General features: G+C 38.7%; 2 protein-coding genes across 4 annotated transcripts in view; one reads left to right on the top strand and one right to left on the bottom strand.

The window, feature by feature from the left end:
* Acat1 (acetyl-CoA acetyltransferase 1) overlaps positions 1–15,345 on the bottom strand; it is a 31,430-nt gene that overhangs the window by 1,968 nt on the left and 14,117 nt on the right. The window contains exons 6-10 of the mRNA XM_005329071.5: positions 13,105–13,248; positions 12,549–12,699; positions 11,407–11,502; positions 1,610–1,723; positions 492–556 (exon numbers count right to left, since the gene is read on the bottom strand). Coding sequence (XP_005329128.1) covers positions 492–556; positions 1,610–1,723; positions 11,407–11,502; positions 12,549–12,699; positions 13,105–13,248 — 570 coding nt within the window. The remainder of the gene's footprint in view (positions 1–491; positions 557–1,609; positions 1,724–11,406; positions 11,503–12,548; positions 12,700–13,104; positions 13,249–15,345) is intronic.
* Positions 1–15,345, top strand: part of Npat (nuclear protein, coactivator of histone transcription) — a 77,240-nt gene extending 61,895 nt beyond the window's left edge. For all 3 annotated transcript variants that reach the window (XM_040285161.2, XM_005329070.4, XM_021728949.3), the window contains one exon: positions 1–15,345. This exon is cut by the window's left edge and continues 12,666 nt beyond it. The gene's annotated coding sequence lies outside the window, so the exon portion shown is untranslated.

The following is a 15,345-nucleotide window of genomic DNA, read 5'->3' as shown; positions in this document are numbered from 1 at the left end:
CTAATCCCAGGATCATTAGCATTCCCTTTTCTTTGCCACAGCTTCCCCATTTGTGGTTACTATACCAGGTATGTGCATTCAGCATTATACTTACAAGTTATTTAGTTATGTAGTTTTTATGTATTCTGCTGAAGGTGTAGATTGTGTGTTACTCTGGATTTTTTTTTTGTTATATTTATTGTTGTTTTCAGAAGTGGAAAGATTTGAAACCATGCTCTCTGCTTTTGCAAATGATGAACATCTTTTTAAATAAAAATTTTTAAAAAATATTTTTACTTATAGTTGGACACAATAACTTTATTTTATTTATTTATTTTTATATGGTGCTTTGGATTGAACCCAGTGCGTCACACATGCTAGGCAAGCACTCTGTAACACTGAGCCACTAGCCCTGCAAATGATTAACATTTTAAAGTCTAAAAACTGTGATCTTCGTATGAGCAAACCAGAAGCTGGCATAATGAAGTACAGACCCTTAGTTTTTTTCTCACCTTAGGTACAGCATATGCAGGTGCAACTGGAAAATCAATAGGGTCTACAGCAGCGTCAGCAAATGCTGTTAATGGGGAGGGGGAATATTGTTAAAATCTTGGTCACATCACCCAAAGCCTTTTATCTAACCCCCATAATATATGTAAATATATTCTTTTTCAAGTATTCTACACTATAATGTTATTCCATTCATATGACATTGATTTTTTTTTTAATTATAGTTGGGTACACAATACTTCTATTTATTTTTATGTGGTGCTGAGGATCGAACCTAGCGCCTCACACATGCTAGGCAAAGGCTCTACTGCTGAGCCACAACCCCAGCCCCAAGACATTGATTTTTATGGAGAGTAAGTTAGGGGTAATTTGCCTCTAGGGACATTGGCACTGGTTATCACAACAGGTAGGACGTTATCCCAACAGCTAAGGATGCTGCTAAACAGACTAGAATACAAAGAATAGTCCCCACAACTTAGTGAAAAGTATCATTAATACTGAGGTTAAGAAAACCTAGGAGTTTGGGTGAAGCATAATCTAGCAGATGGAGTGATAGAGCACATACTGGGTTCAATCCCAGTACCACAAAAGAAAAACACCATGATCTAAACTACGGAAGTTCAAGATTATTTTGTAAACAAAGTAACATCTTTCAAGTCCTAATGAAGACAGCAAGGCCAATTTTCCCTCCTCAGAAGAGGGATAACACTTGGGGCCGTGCACGTAATGTCTCTAGCCAAGGCAGATTTTCAAGACGGGCCTAGAGAGATTGAGGACTCAACCATAGCCATACAGACAATAAGTGCCAGAATATCTAGATTTCTTATTTCTAGACTTCTAATCCCCTATTGTTTTTTATTCTACCTGGCTGCCACTCCAGGTAAAACATGTACCTGGTTTTCTCCTTGTCTTACAGGATAGGAAAGGGTTTTATTTAAGTATACTCTTATATAAAGCAAATTATAACAAAACTATTAAAAGGAGTTTCATATTAAACTGAAATATGTATCAGTTAAATTGTATTACTACTTTGTAACTACTGGGTATCACCAACAGGGAAACCTGATTTCATGAAGAACTTAAGAGAAATTTTAGGAATAAGCAAGATTAGACCATCTACCTGCTATTCTTGCCAGTGGTTTCACATTGAGTCTCTGGGCTGCATCTGCAGTCATCAGAACCACAGCAGCTGCTCCGTCATTCAGTGTACTGGCATTGGCAGCTGTTACTGTGCCTGAAAGCAACCATGAGCATGAAGTAAAAAATATTCCTTCACATTGAGTTCATTTGATTCAATCTACCCAATACAGGAATATATCTGGGTTGTTAAATGTTTGAAGAGATTACTAATATGGCTGGAGATTATCCCTACCCTTAGGAAACATATACAAAGCTAAGTATAAAAGAGTGCCTTCTTAAAGCCAACTTAGGTAAATGGTAGTCAACAACCCTTCAAAGATAGGAACCAGTTCATATTTTTCTACCTAGCATCTTCCTTTATCCAAAATTTAGCAGATTTTGCTATATATTTTCCAAATCAGTGTCAACATTAGTTCTTTTCTTCTAGAATCACTTAAAAAGTCAATGAACACTAAAGACCACAGAACTGCATTTTTTTTTTTTTTTTTGTCTGTACTAGGGATCAAACCCAGAGCCTTGTGCATATTAGGCAGGCACTCTGCCACTGAACTATATCCCTGACCCCAGAACTGTACATTCTGAACAAGAATTCTATGATATGTGAACTGTCAATAGGACTGGATTTGTAACTCAGTAGTAGAGCACTTGTGTCCATGTACAACTGAAAATGTTGGGGTTTTTTGTTTTGTTTTTACTGTCAAAAAAGCTCTTTAAAAAAAAAATGTCAACAGTCAAGCACATGCCTGTAATACTAGGGGCTGAAGCAATAGGATACCAAGTTCAAGGCCAGCCTGAGCAACTTAGCAAGACCCTGTCACAAGATTGAAAAATAAAAAGAACTGGGGGGGGGGGGCTGAGACTGTAGCTCAGTGGTAGAGCACTTGCCTTGCATGTGTGAGGTACTGGGTTTGATCCTCAGCACCATATAAAACTAACTAAATAAAGATATTGTACCAACTAAAAAAAAAAAAAAAAAGACTGGGAGGGCTGCAGTTGTGGCTCAGTGGTAGAGCACTCACCTATCAAGTGCAAGGCTGCAAATTCAATCCTCAGCACCACATAAAAATAAATAAATAAAATGGCGTTATTTTAAAAAAACAGGGGCAGGGGACTAAGAATGTAACTCAGTGGTAAAGTGTCCCTGGGAATACTTTGATAACTTGGAACTCAGAAATTCAATCAGGAAAGAGGAAAAATTAATTTCAGATCATTATCACAACCATATACATTCCAACTTTAAAGCAACAGAATGGATCATGTGTATGTGTGTATTGTAGATAAAAATATGTCTGTGCTGCTGAGGATTGAGCCCAGCGCCTCACATGTGCTAGGCAAGCACTCTACCACTGCACCACAACCCTGGCCCCTTGATCTTTCCTTAAAAACTTTTAAAACAATTTGGGAACTTGGTGTGGTGGCACACACCTGTAATCCCAGCCATTAGTCAGGTTGAGGCAAGAGGACAGAAAGTTCAAGGATAGCCTCAGCAACTTAGGAAAACCCTGTCTGAAAAAATAAAATGGGTTAGGATATAGCTCAGTAGTAAAATGCTTACCCTTACCTTACATGAAGCCTTGGGTTTGATCATGAGCACCACTAAGAAAAAATGGTATTTAAAACACTGAGATCATGAAGAGGGAAGATGGCGGAGAAGGGAGTGTATCACCCCCGTGTACCGCGTCACTGTACGGGAGAATGACGAGTTAGAACCGCTAAAAGCTATCTTGTTAGGAATTTCCAGCAAAACTGGGGTGCTCCAAAACCTAGAGGAAGGATTTTCATCGCACGAGGATCAGCTACGGGGGCTCAAACGCGAGCGATTTGTCAGCACGGAGGGTCACGCTGCTTATTCAGCAAATCGCCCCGCAGCTAGAGTCTGCGGCGCGCACTGGGAAACGACGAGATAGTAACGCAAAGATACAGCACTGCAGATTCTGTGGGCTCCTGCCCACTGTGCAATCACTGTACTCAGTGCTGAATTCTGGGTTTGAGATGGAGGAAGGAAGCGGTCCAATTCCATTCTCCACACCGGTCAGACCACAGAGGAAGCCAACGGCCACCATCTTGGAGAGCTGACGTCACCATCCCTGTTTTCGACTGATGGCAGCTCATTCAGCTATAGAACAGGTAATTTCAGGCTGCCATTTGCCTGCGTCTCACAGACAAATTACTCAGGCTCAGTGCTAAAGAAAGAACCCGCGGAAACTGCTTCTTGGTGCCTGCTCCTATCAGAACATACACCGAGCCCGGAGCGGCCGAATTCCGGCTCCCGGAACTGCTCTGGCCCAGGACTAAAGAACCCGTGGAAACTGCTTCTCGTTCCGGGTCCTGCTGAATACTGTTGAGGCCAGAGGGAGCAGAGTAGAGCCGCCGCCCGCACTCAGAACAGGCCCAGCAACCCACAGGCGTGGTATCACGTCACCCCAACTGGAGTAGGGGCAGAGCAGAGCCGCCGCCCACGCCCGCAAGGTAGGCAGACCTGCAGTCGACCAGAGAAACAGGCCTAGGGGAAGAGCAGAGCCACCGCCTGCACCCGGAACAGGCCCATAGGCCCACGGGCATGGTAGTCATATCACCCCAATTGGAGTAGGGGCAGAGTGGAGCCGCAGCCCGCGCCCGAAACAGGCCCAGCGGCCTGCCGGCATGGTAGACCCATCACCCCAATTGGAGTAGGGGCAGACCACAGCCGCCGCCTGCGCACAGAACAGGCCTAGCAACCTGCCGGCGTGGTAGTCACGTCACCCCAATTGGAGTAGGGGCAGAACAGAGCCGCTGCCCGCGCCTGCAAAGTAGGCAGACCTGCGACCGACCGGCAGAACAGACCCAGCGACCCGCCAGCATGGTAGACAGATCACCCCAATTGGAAAAGGAGCACAGCTGCCGCCCGTCCCTGCAATGGAGACTTTTCAACTATATAAGAGCAATGTAAATATATAGGGGAAAAATTTCAAAAAAACAACAGTTTCACCAAGCAGAAAGAAACGCTAGCAGTATGAAAAGACAAGGAAAGGACCACAAGCAATACAGGTCAACTCAACTGTAGAAGAGGTAATAGCTGCAGCAGATGGAATGTCAGATAAAGAATTCAGGATATACATGCTTCAGGTGATCTGGATTCTCAAGGAAGACATTAGACAACAAAATCAGGCAATGAAAGATCACTTCGACAATGAATTACATAAACAAATCCAAGAAGCAAAAGATCAACTATACATGGAGATAGAGGTTATAAAAAACAAACAGAAATCCTAGAAATGCAGGAAGCAATAAACCAACTTAAAAACTCAATTGAGAATACTACCAGCAGAGTAGAACACTTAGAAGATAGGACATCAGACAATGAAGACAAAGTATTTCAAGGTGAAAAGAACATAGACAGCTGAGCAAGACTGTTAAGAAACCATAAGCAGAACATCCAAGAAATATGGGATAACATAAAGAGACCAAACTTAAGACTCATTGGGATACAGGAAGGCATAGAGGTCCAAACCAAAGGAATGAACAATCTATTCAATGAAATAATACGAGAAAACTTCCCAGACTTGAAGAATGAGACAGAATCCCAAATCCTAGAAGCCTCCAGGACGCCAAATGTGCAAAATCATAAGAGATCCACACCTAGACACATTATAATGAAGATGCCCAGCATACAGAATAAGGAGAGAATTTTAAAAGCTACAAGAGAAAGGAAGCAGATTACATTTAGGGGTAAACCAATCAGGATAACAGCTGATCTTTCAACATAGACTCTGAAAGCTAGAAGATCCTGGAATAACATACTTCAAACACTGAAAGAAAATGGGTTCCAACCAAGAATCGTGTATCCAGCGAAATTAAGCTTCAGGATGGAAGATGAAATTAAAACCTTCCACGATAAACAAAAGTTAAAAGAATTCGCAGCTAGAAAACCATCTCTTCACAACATCCTCAGCAAAACATTACAGGAAGAGGAAATGGAAAATAACAATGAAAACCAACAGTGGGAGGTAGGACAGTAAAGGGGGGAAAAATAAAGACGAAAACACACCATGTTTAGTAACATAAATATACAAATATGGCTGGAAAAACTACCCATATCTCAATAACCCTAAATGTTAATGGCTTAAACTCACCAATTAAGAGACACAGGCTAGTAGAATGCATCACAAAACAAGACCCAACAATATGCTGCCTACAGGAGATGCATTTGATAGGAAAAGACATACATAGACTGAAGGTGAAAGGTTGGGAAAAATCATATCATTCATATGGACTTCGGAAACAAGCAGGAGTGTCCATACTCATATCAAATAAAATAGAGTTCAAGCCAAAGTTAATCAAAAGGGATAAAGAGGGACACTACATACTGCTCAAGGGAACCATTCTACAAGACATAACAATCATAAATATATGTGCCCCAAACAATGGTGCAGCTATGTTCATCAAGCAAACTCTTCTCAAGTTCAAGATTCTAATAGACCACCATACAATAATCATGGGAGACTTCAACACACCTCTCTCACCACTGGACAGATCTTCCAAACAAAAGTTGAAGAAGGAAACTATAGAACTCAATAACACAATTAATAACCTACACATAATGGACATATATAGAATATATCACCCAACATCAAGCAATTACACTTTTTTCTCAGCAGACATGGATCCTTCTCAAAAATAGATCATATATTATGTCACAGGGCAACTCTTAGACAATATAAAGGAATAGAGATAATACCATGCGTCTTATCTGATCATAATGGAATGAAACTGAAAATCAACGATAAAAGAAGGAAGGAAAAATCATGAATCACTTGGAGAATGAACAATAGGTTACTGAATGATCAATGGGTTATAGAAGACATCAAGGAGGAAATTAAAAAATTCTTAGAGATAAATGAAAACACAGACACAACATATTGGAATCTATGGGACACACTGAAATCAGTTCTAAGAGGAAAATTCATTGCTTGGAGTTCATTCCTTAAAAAAAGAAAAACCCAAAAAATAAATGATCTCATTCTTCATCTCAAAATCCTAGAAAAAGAAGAGCAAAACAACAGCAAAAGAAATAGAAGGCAAAAAATAATTAAAATCAGAGCTAAAATTAATGAAATCGAAACAAAAGAAACAATTGAAAAAACTGACAAAACTAAAACTTGGTTCTTTGAAAAAATAAATAAAATCGACAGACCCTTAGCCATGCTATGAAGAGAAGGAGAGAGAACTCAAATTACTAGCATATGGGATGAAAAAGGCAATATCACAACAGACACTTCAGAAATACAGAAGATAATCAGAAATTATTTTGAATCCTTATACTCCAATAAAATAGAAGATAGTGAAGGCATCGATATTTTTTTTTTTTAAAGAGAGTGAGAGGGGAGAGAGAGAGAGAGGGAGAGAGAGTTTTTAATATTTATTTTTTAGTTCTCGGCAGACACAACATCTTTGTTGGTATGTGGTGCTGAGGATCGAACCCGGGCCGCACGCATGCTAGGCGAGCGCGCTACCGCTTGAGCCACATCCCCAGCCCCTAAATTTCTTAATTTATATGATCTGCCCAGATTGAGTCAGGAGGATATAGACAACCTAAACAGACCAATATCAATTGAGGAAATAGAAGAAACCATCAAAAGACTACCAACTAAGAAAAGCCCAGGACCGGATGGGTATATAGCAGAGTTTTACAAAACCTTTAAAGAGGAACTAATAACAATACTTTTCAAGCTATTTCAGGAAATAGAAAAAGAGGGAGAACTTCCAAATTCATTCTACGAGGCCAACATCACCCTGATTCCTAAACCAGACAAAGACACTTCAAAGAAAGAAAACTACAGACTAATATCTCTAATGAACCTAGATGCAAAAATCCTCAATAAAATTCTGGCGAATCGGATTCAAAAACATATCAAAAAAAATTGTGCACCATGATCAAGTAGGATTCATCCCTGGGATGCAAGGCTGGTTCAATATACGGAAATCAATAAATGTTATTCACCACATCAATAGACTTAAAAATAAGAACCATATGATCATCTCGATAGATGCACAAAAAGCATTCAACAAAGTACAGCATCCCTTTATGCTGAGGGCCATTACCAAGTAGGAATGACGCATCGAAATTTCCTTGCCAAGCGTACCCCATGCTGCTTAGAGGACATTCGATGGGACATTGCATGCATGTTTTAATAAGGTGACCTTGCTCAAGGACCAAGGCAGATCCGGGTTTAGAGCTGATCAGGTTTGAGGAAGTAACCGGCTCCTTGAGTTTAAGGCGTTGCCAGTTTAAGATAATGGGTTTTAGGGAAGTTGGCGGTTGAAGATTATTGCTGGGATTAGGGTGTTCCTGCTGCTTGTTCCCGTTGAGTTCTCGTGAGATTAAAATGGGATTTGGAGATAGCCTCGTGGAGTAGGTGAATTGTGCTGGAGACGGCAGAACACGATTGCCCCTGGACCTGTGTGGAGGCGGTGTGAGAGCTGGAATAAAGAATTGCTGTTTGAACCTACAAAGCTGTGAGTACCTCGTGATTCTGGTGCCAAGCCGAGACATTGGCCCTTGGCACCTTTATGTTCAAAACTCTCGAAAAACTAGGGATAACAAGAACATACCTCAACATTGTAAAAGCAATCTATGCTAAGCCTCAGGCTATCATCATTCTGAATGGAGAAAAATTGAAGGCATTCCCTCTAAAATCTGGAACAAGACAGGGATGCCCTCTCTCACCACTTCTGTTCAATATAGTTCTCGAAACACTGGCCAGAGCAATTAGACAGATGAAAGAAATTAAAGGCATAAAAATAGGAAAAGAAGAACTTAAATTATCACTATTTGCAGATGAAATGATTCTATACTTAGCAGACCCAAAAGGGTCTACAAAGAAACTATTAGAGCTAATAAATGAATTAAGCAAATTGGCAGGATATAAAATCAACACGCATAAATCAAAGGCATTCCTGTATATCAGCGACAAATCCTCTAAAACGGAAATGAGGACCACAACTCCATTCACAATATCCTCAAAAAAAATAAAATACTTGGGAATCAACCTAACAAAAGAGGTGAAAGACTTATACAATGAAAACTACAGAACCCTAAAGAGAGAAACAGAAGAAGATCTTAGAAGATGGTAAAATATACCCTGTTCATGGATAGGCAGAACTAACGTCATCAAAATGGCAATATTACCAAAAGTTCTCTATAGGTTTAATGCAATGCCAATCAAAATCCCATCAGCATTTCTTGTAGAAATAGAGAAAGCAATCATGAAATTCATATGGACAAATAAAAGACCCAGAATAGCAAAAACAATGCTAAGCAGGAAGTGTGAATCAGGCAGTATACCGATACCAGACTTCAAACTATACTACAGAGCAATAGTAACAAAAACAGCATGGTACTGGTACCAAAACAGGCAGGTGGACCAATGGTACAGAATAGAGGACACAGAAACCAATCCACAAAACTACAACTATCTTATATTTGATAAAGGGGCTAAAAGCATGCAATGGAGGAAGGATAGCATCTTCAACAAATGGGGCTGCAAAAACTGGAAATCCATATGCAACAAAATGAAACTGAATCCCTTTCTCTCGCCATGCACAAAAGTTAACTGAAAATGGATCAAGGAGCTTGATATCAAATCAGAGACATGGTGTTTGATAGAAGAAAAAGTTGGCTACAATCTACATACTGTGGGGTCAGGCTCCAAATTCCTCAATACGACACCCATAGCACAAGAGTTAACAACTAGAATCAACAAATGGGACTTACTCAAACTAAAAAGTTTTTTCTCAGCAAAAGAAACAATAAGAGGTAAATAGGGAGCCTATATCCTGGGAATAAATCTTTACTCCTCACACTTCAGATAGAGCCCTAATATCCAGAGTATACAAAGAACTCAAAAAATTAAACAATAAGAAAACAAATAACCCAATCAACAAATGGGCCAAGGACCTGAACAGAGACTTCTCAGAGGAGGACATACAATCAATCAATAAGTACATGAAAAAATGCTCACCATCGCTAGCAGTCAGAGAAATGCAAATCAAAACCACCCTAAGATACCATCTCACTCCAGTAAGATTGGCAGCCATTATGAAGTCAAACAACAAGTGCTGGCGAGGATGTGGGGAAAAGGGTACACTTGTACATTGCTGGTGGGACTGCAAATTGGTGCAGCCAATTTGGAAAGCAGTATGGAGATTTCTTGGAAAGCTGGGAATGGAACCACCATTTGACCCAGTTATTCCCCTTCTGGGTCTACTCCCTAAAGACCTAAAAAGAGCATGCTACAGGGACACTGCCACATCGAAGTTCATAGCAGCACAATTCACAATAGCAAGACTGTGGAACCTACCTAGATGCCCTTCAATAGACGAATGGATAAAAAAAATGTGGCATTTATACACAATGGAGTATTACTCTGCATTAAAAAATGAGAAAATCATAGAATTTGAAGGGAAATGGATGGCATTAGAGCAGATTATGCTAAGTGAAGCTAACCAATCCCTAAAAAACAAATGCCAAATGTCTTCTTTAATATAAGGAGAGTAACTAAGAACAGAGTAGGGACGAAGAGCATGAGAAGAAGATTAACATTAAAGAGGGACGAGAGGTGGGAGGGAAAGGGAGAGAGAAGGGAAACTGCATGGAAATGGAAGGAGACCCTCAGGGTTATACAAAATTACATACAAGAGGAAGTCAGGGGTTAGGGAAAAATAATACAAAGGGGAGAAATGAATTACAGTAGAGGGGGTAGAGAGAGAAGAGGGGAGGGGAGAGGGGATAGTAGAGGATAGGAAAGGCAGCAGAATACAACAGACACTAGCATGGCAATATGTAAATCAATGGAAGTGTAACTGATGTGATTCTGCAATCTGTATACGGGGTAAAAATGGGAGTTCATAACCCACTTGAAGCAAAGTGTGAAATATGATATATCAAGAACTATGTAATGCTTGAACAACCAACAATAATAAAACACTGAGATCACATTTTCACCAACATTCAACAATTACTTACGAAGGACCTCTAAATACCAGGCACTGATGATATTAATGAACAATACTTATTATTTGAGTCCTTAAGGAGTTTACAGACACTTGTAAACCTGACTTTCAGTTTATAGTTAACTTTCAAGATGAACTATGAAAAATAATTCTATAGTCATGTTGCACAATGTCTTCTCTAGGATTTATATATTAAAGGTATTAATAAGCAATTTAAAATATAATTTGAATTAATACTGTTTTATTACTTTAGTCATTACATACAAGAGGAAGTGAGGAGAAAGGGAAAAATAATACAAGGGGGAGAAATGAATTACAGTAGAGAGGGTAGAGAAAGAAGAGGGGAGGGGGGATAGTAGAGGATAGGAAAGAGCAGAATACAACAGACACTAGTATGGCAATATGTAAATCAATGGAAGTGTAACTGATGTGATTCTGCAATCTGTATACGGGGTAAAAATGGGAGTTCATAACCCACTTGAATCAAAGTGTGAAATATGATATGTCAAGAACTATGTAATGTTTTGAACAACCAACAATAAAAAAAAAATTCTGCACACTAAAAAAAAAAAACTAAAAAATGTTAACATTCAGTCTGGGGATGTAGTTCAGTGGTAGAACAGTTGCCTAGCATATGCAAGGCCTTGGATTCCATACCAAGCACACCCCCCCCCAAAAAAAAAGATTAACATCTAGATGTCTTCTAGAATTACTCTTTAATAATCCTTAAAGAATAAATATAGTATATTAATTCCATTTATTGTTAGGTTTGATTTTTTTACTCACCATTTTCTTTTTGGAAAACTGTCTTTAGCTTTGGAACTTTACTAAAATCCACACGTTTATATTCTTCATCTTCTTTCACAACTACATCTGGTTTACCTAAAACAAAAATATTTTAAGTAAACTCAAAACAAACAGTCATTCAGCAAGAAACTGTTGTATAAGGTCCCTAGTGGTCCAAGCCTTCCTTTATATTCATGCATGTCTTAAACCAGCCTGAGAAAATGCTCATCTAGAGCATTATAACCTCTATTATATTAGTGCCATAAAGAGAAGTTTATTAAGTAGCTTCATGCAATTTAAATTTTCTATACATCCACATCCCATTATCTTCTCGGCTCCCTTCTACGATTATTGATTCCAGGGGTAGATTCCTGGCCAACAGAGGACAAACTCTGGTATTATTCAGAACACAATAATCATTTCTGGAATAGATATGTAACCTAAAATAAGTTAATGAGTCTGTACCATGGGTTTATTTTCCTGGAGTTGGAGAAAGGGTCTTTTTCTACTTTGAGAGCCCTACAGATGTGATACTAGAGATGGAGGCAGCACCTTCAGAAAGTCTGAAAGAATAGAGCATTGCAAAATAAGAAGCAAGAAGTATGTCCTAAAAGTACTGAATGTCTGGGGGTTTTCTTTGTTTTATTTTATAGTACAAATGTTTAGTTGCAATCCCTGAAGCTCCCAGAGCAGACTGGTTGCTGTCATTCATCTTTCAATTCTAGGAAGTACCCCCACACCTAATAGTCATCTAATATAAATCCCCTCCTTTCTTTTAAACATCAAGCTAATATGTTGTCACACAAGAAAGAGTTCTAGTAAATACATTTCTCAAATTAAAAATAGTCTCAGGCTGGGGTTGTAATTCAGTGGTAGTGTCTAGCATGTATATAGTCCTGGATTTGATCCCCAGTACCACAAACAATGCTTAGGGGATCTTATCATTAGATTGAAATCTGACATTAAATTGGGTTGACATATGTTATATCTAAAGTGGAAGCCCCTCTCTTTAACCAGAAGTATTGGTATACCTAAATTAAAAGGATGATAATACTAATTTAAAATGTAAACATAAATCCAGCAAAATGTAAAAGGAAAAAAAGGTTTAAAAATTAATCTACTTCGGAGCATTATCCCTCTACCTTTTACTGTAATTGTAACAGGAATAACTTCATTTCCAAATTTTCCAGCTTCCCATGCAGCTTTACTTCTGGTGTAAGAGTTAATAGCATAAGTATCCTGTTCATCACGTGCAATCTTCAGCTTCTTTGCAGTATTCTCAGCACAGTTACCCTGATAAATGTGCAATTTTAAAAAACTAATTAAGTTTGTGTAAGTTAGAAAATATCTGTTAACTTTACCTAACTAAATAACAGTGATTACCAGTTAAATTTAGTTTCTTAAAATATACTTCCGTACTAGATAACTTTTCACAGATGCATTATCTTCAAATACTTCATATTGACCCAGAAGTTGCTTTTTTGGAGGAAAAGGCCCTATGCAAGTGTGAGGCAATATAAAAACTGAGCCATGTTGATACAATGGGTATAGAAAAATATTGTCCTAAAACAAATGGCTAAAAAAAAAAAAAAATCAGTATTTACAGTACCCATCTTTTAATTCAGTTTTTTAAATACATAAGGAAAAATTAGATACTGTATATTAAATGGTATTCCTTATTTAAAAAGCAGTATTTACCATATGAATTTTATTGTAGACATCAGTCAGCCCATCTTTTACAATCAAATCTTCAAGCTTTACCCCACCGTATGGTGTTGCTCCTCTGTTCATTACATATGGAACATTGGACATGCTCTCCATCCCACCTGCCACCATCACATCCTGCTCAGCAACACAAAACAATGTCACAAGTGTTACAAGTCTATGAGTTAAATATACTCTTTATACATCCATCAACAGATGAGTATTTAACATGGGTTTATTAACCATTTGTTACATAGTGAGTGCCCTTTTTTTGGTTTTTTTGGTACTGTGGATTGAACCCAGAGGTGCTTTATCATGGAACCATATGCTTAGCCTTTTTTATTTTGGGTCAGCATTTCACTAAATTGCTTAGGGCCTTGCTAATTGCTGAGGCTGGCCTCAATTACAATCCTGCTGCCTCAGCTTCTCAATTCTCTGGGATTACAAGTATGTGCCACCACACCTGGCCTTGAATACCCTTAATCACTTGATCCTGATAAAAAACAAATGGTTTTAAATATAAGATTAGAATCAGACATTAATAAGAATTCCATTGCAGGTGCAGTGATGCACACTTGTAATCCCAGTGGCTCAGGAGGCTGAGGCAAGAGGACTGCAAGTTCAAAGCCAGCCTCAGCAACTTAGCCAGACCCTGACTCAAAATAAATATAAAAGGGCTGGGGATGTGGTTCAATAGTTAAGCACCTTTGGGTTTAATCACTGGTACCACAAAAATATAAAATTTAAAAACAAAAATGCTAAAATATCTTTCATGTACACATCATCTTATGAAATTCTTACCTTCTAACCATTTCATTGACACTGCTAAAAATTTAATGTCTTCTAAAAGATTAGAAACCACCTCAGTTTGTGGAAATAATCCTACTTCCTTCACTCAAATCAACTCTTCTGGTAGAGGTGTAATAAGTTTCCAGTTGATCTTCTGACATGCAGCCTTTCTGTGCACCAAGGCATCATCTACTCTTACCTGAGTCATTCTGGCTAGAATTCATATCTGATCATTTCGCGTTTTAAATAACTCTTAGTACTAATCTATATTCTCCCTCCCTTGTCAGTCCACTGCCTGAACCTACACATCAAGTCCACAGAACTAATTAAAGCTTTCCACAGATACCATGCTCATACGCACACACCTCAACTTGCCGACCAATCCAGCAATATGTAAAATGCATGCATTTCCTTGAAACCGGCCACGTACATTTTCCCCCTATACCTTCTGGAACAGTTTCTCTATTGTATTTTTACCAATTTATCCAAGCAGTACTATTCCTATTCCAAGACCAAGAAGCAATGGAAGTCTTGCATGGAATTCATCCAGCACCACCTGTCTGACTGGTGAGCCACCCTAAGTCTTCTGCTACCTGGACCAGCTGTCATTCCCTCTCTATGGTCTGAGCCAACCACCTCTTCCTAGGTTACAGTTACAGAAAAGACCTAGACAAGGGCTGGGGTTGTAGCTCAGTTGTTAGAGCATTTGCCTAGCATGTGTGAGGCACTGGGTTCAATCCTCAGCACCACATAAATATACATAAATAAAATAAAGGTTGAAACTGTCTATAACTCAAAAGACATTTTAAAAAAAAAGATAAGGTGATGGTGATGGTTGATGGGTTGAAGTATAAGACCTACCATAGCTCACTCCCAGAAATGAAATTAATGAAAAAGCACCAAAAATAAGTTAGAAGATTATCACATTTTCATCATCTGCTACGGGCTGCTGTGATGAATTTGACCACAGTATCTCTTATGACTTGGTATTAACCAACATAAAGAGGCAGCTGGAATGAAAAAGAATCTGTCTAGCTTTTTAAGAGTCTTTGTTCTTCCAGTAACTATCACTATAAAATTATGCATGGACATTTATGTACTTATAAACAGTACACTATAAGATGATTTCATCAACATTGTATAACCCAAAACTTGGTTTTAAAAAAGGTTATATATAGGGGCTGGGGTTGTGGCTCAGTGGTAGAGTGCTTGCCTAGCATGTGTGAGGCACTGGATTTGACTCTCAGCAATGCATATAAATAATAAAATAAAGATCCATCAACATCTAAAAAAATTTTAAAGGTTGATGTAATAATGTCAGGTAATGGATTTTATAGTTTGGATTTTTCAACAGTGTACCTTTAAGTATGTGGCAGGGTATTTCAGTATAATACAAATTGTATTTGCTAGAGAACCACAATAAATCAAGATTGTACTTGAAACCGA

The sequence above is a fragment of the Ictidomys tridecemlineatus genome, chromosome 4, assembly GCF_052094955.1.
Source record: "Ictidomys tridecemlineatus isolate mIctTri1 chromosome 4, mIctTri1.hap1, whole genome shotgun sequence".
Taxonomy (NCBI): domain Eukaryota; kingdom Metazoa; phylum Chordata; class Mammalia; order Rodentia; family Sciuridae; genus Ictidomys; species Ictidomys tridecemlineatus.
This window is presented reverse-complemented; position numbering and strand designations above follow the sequence as displayed.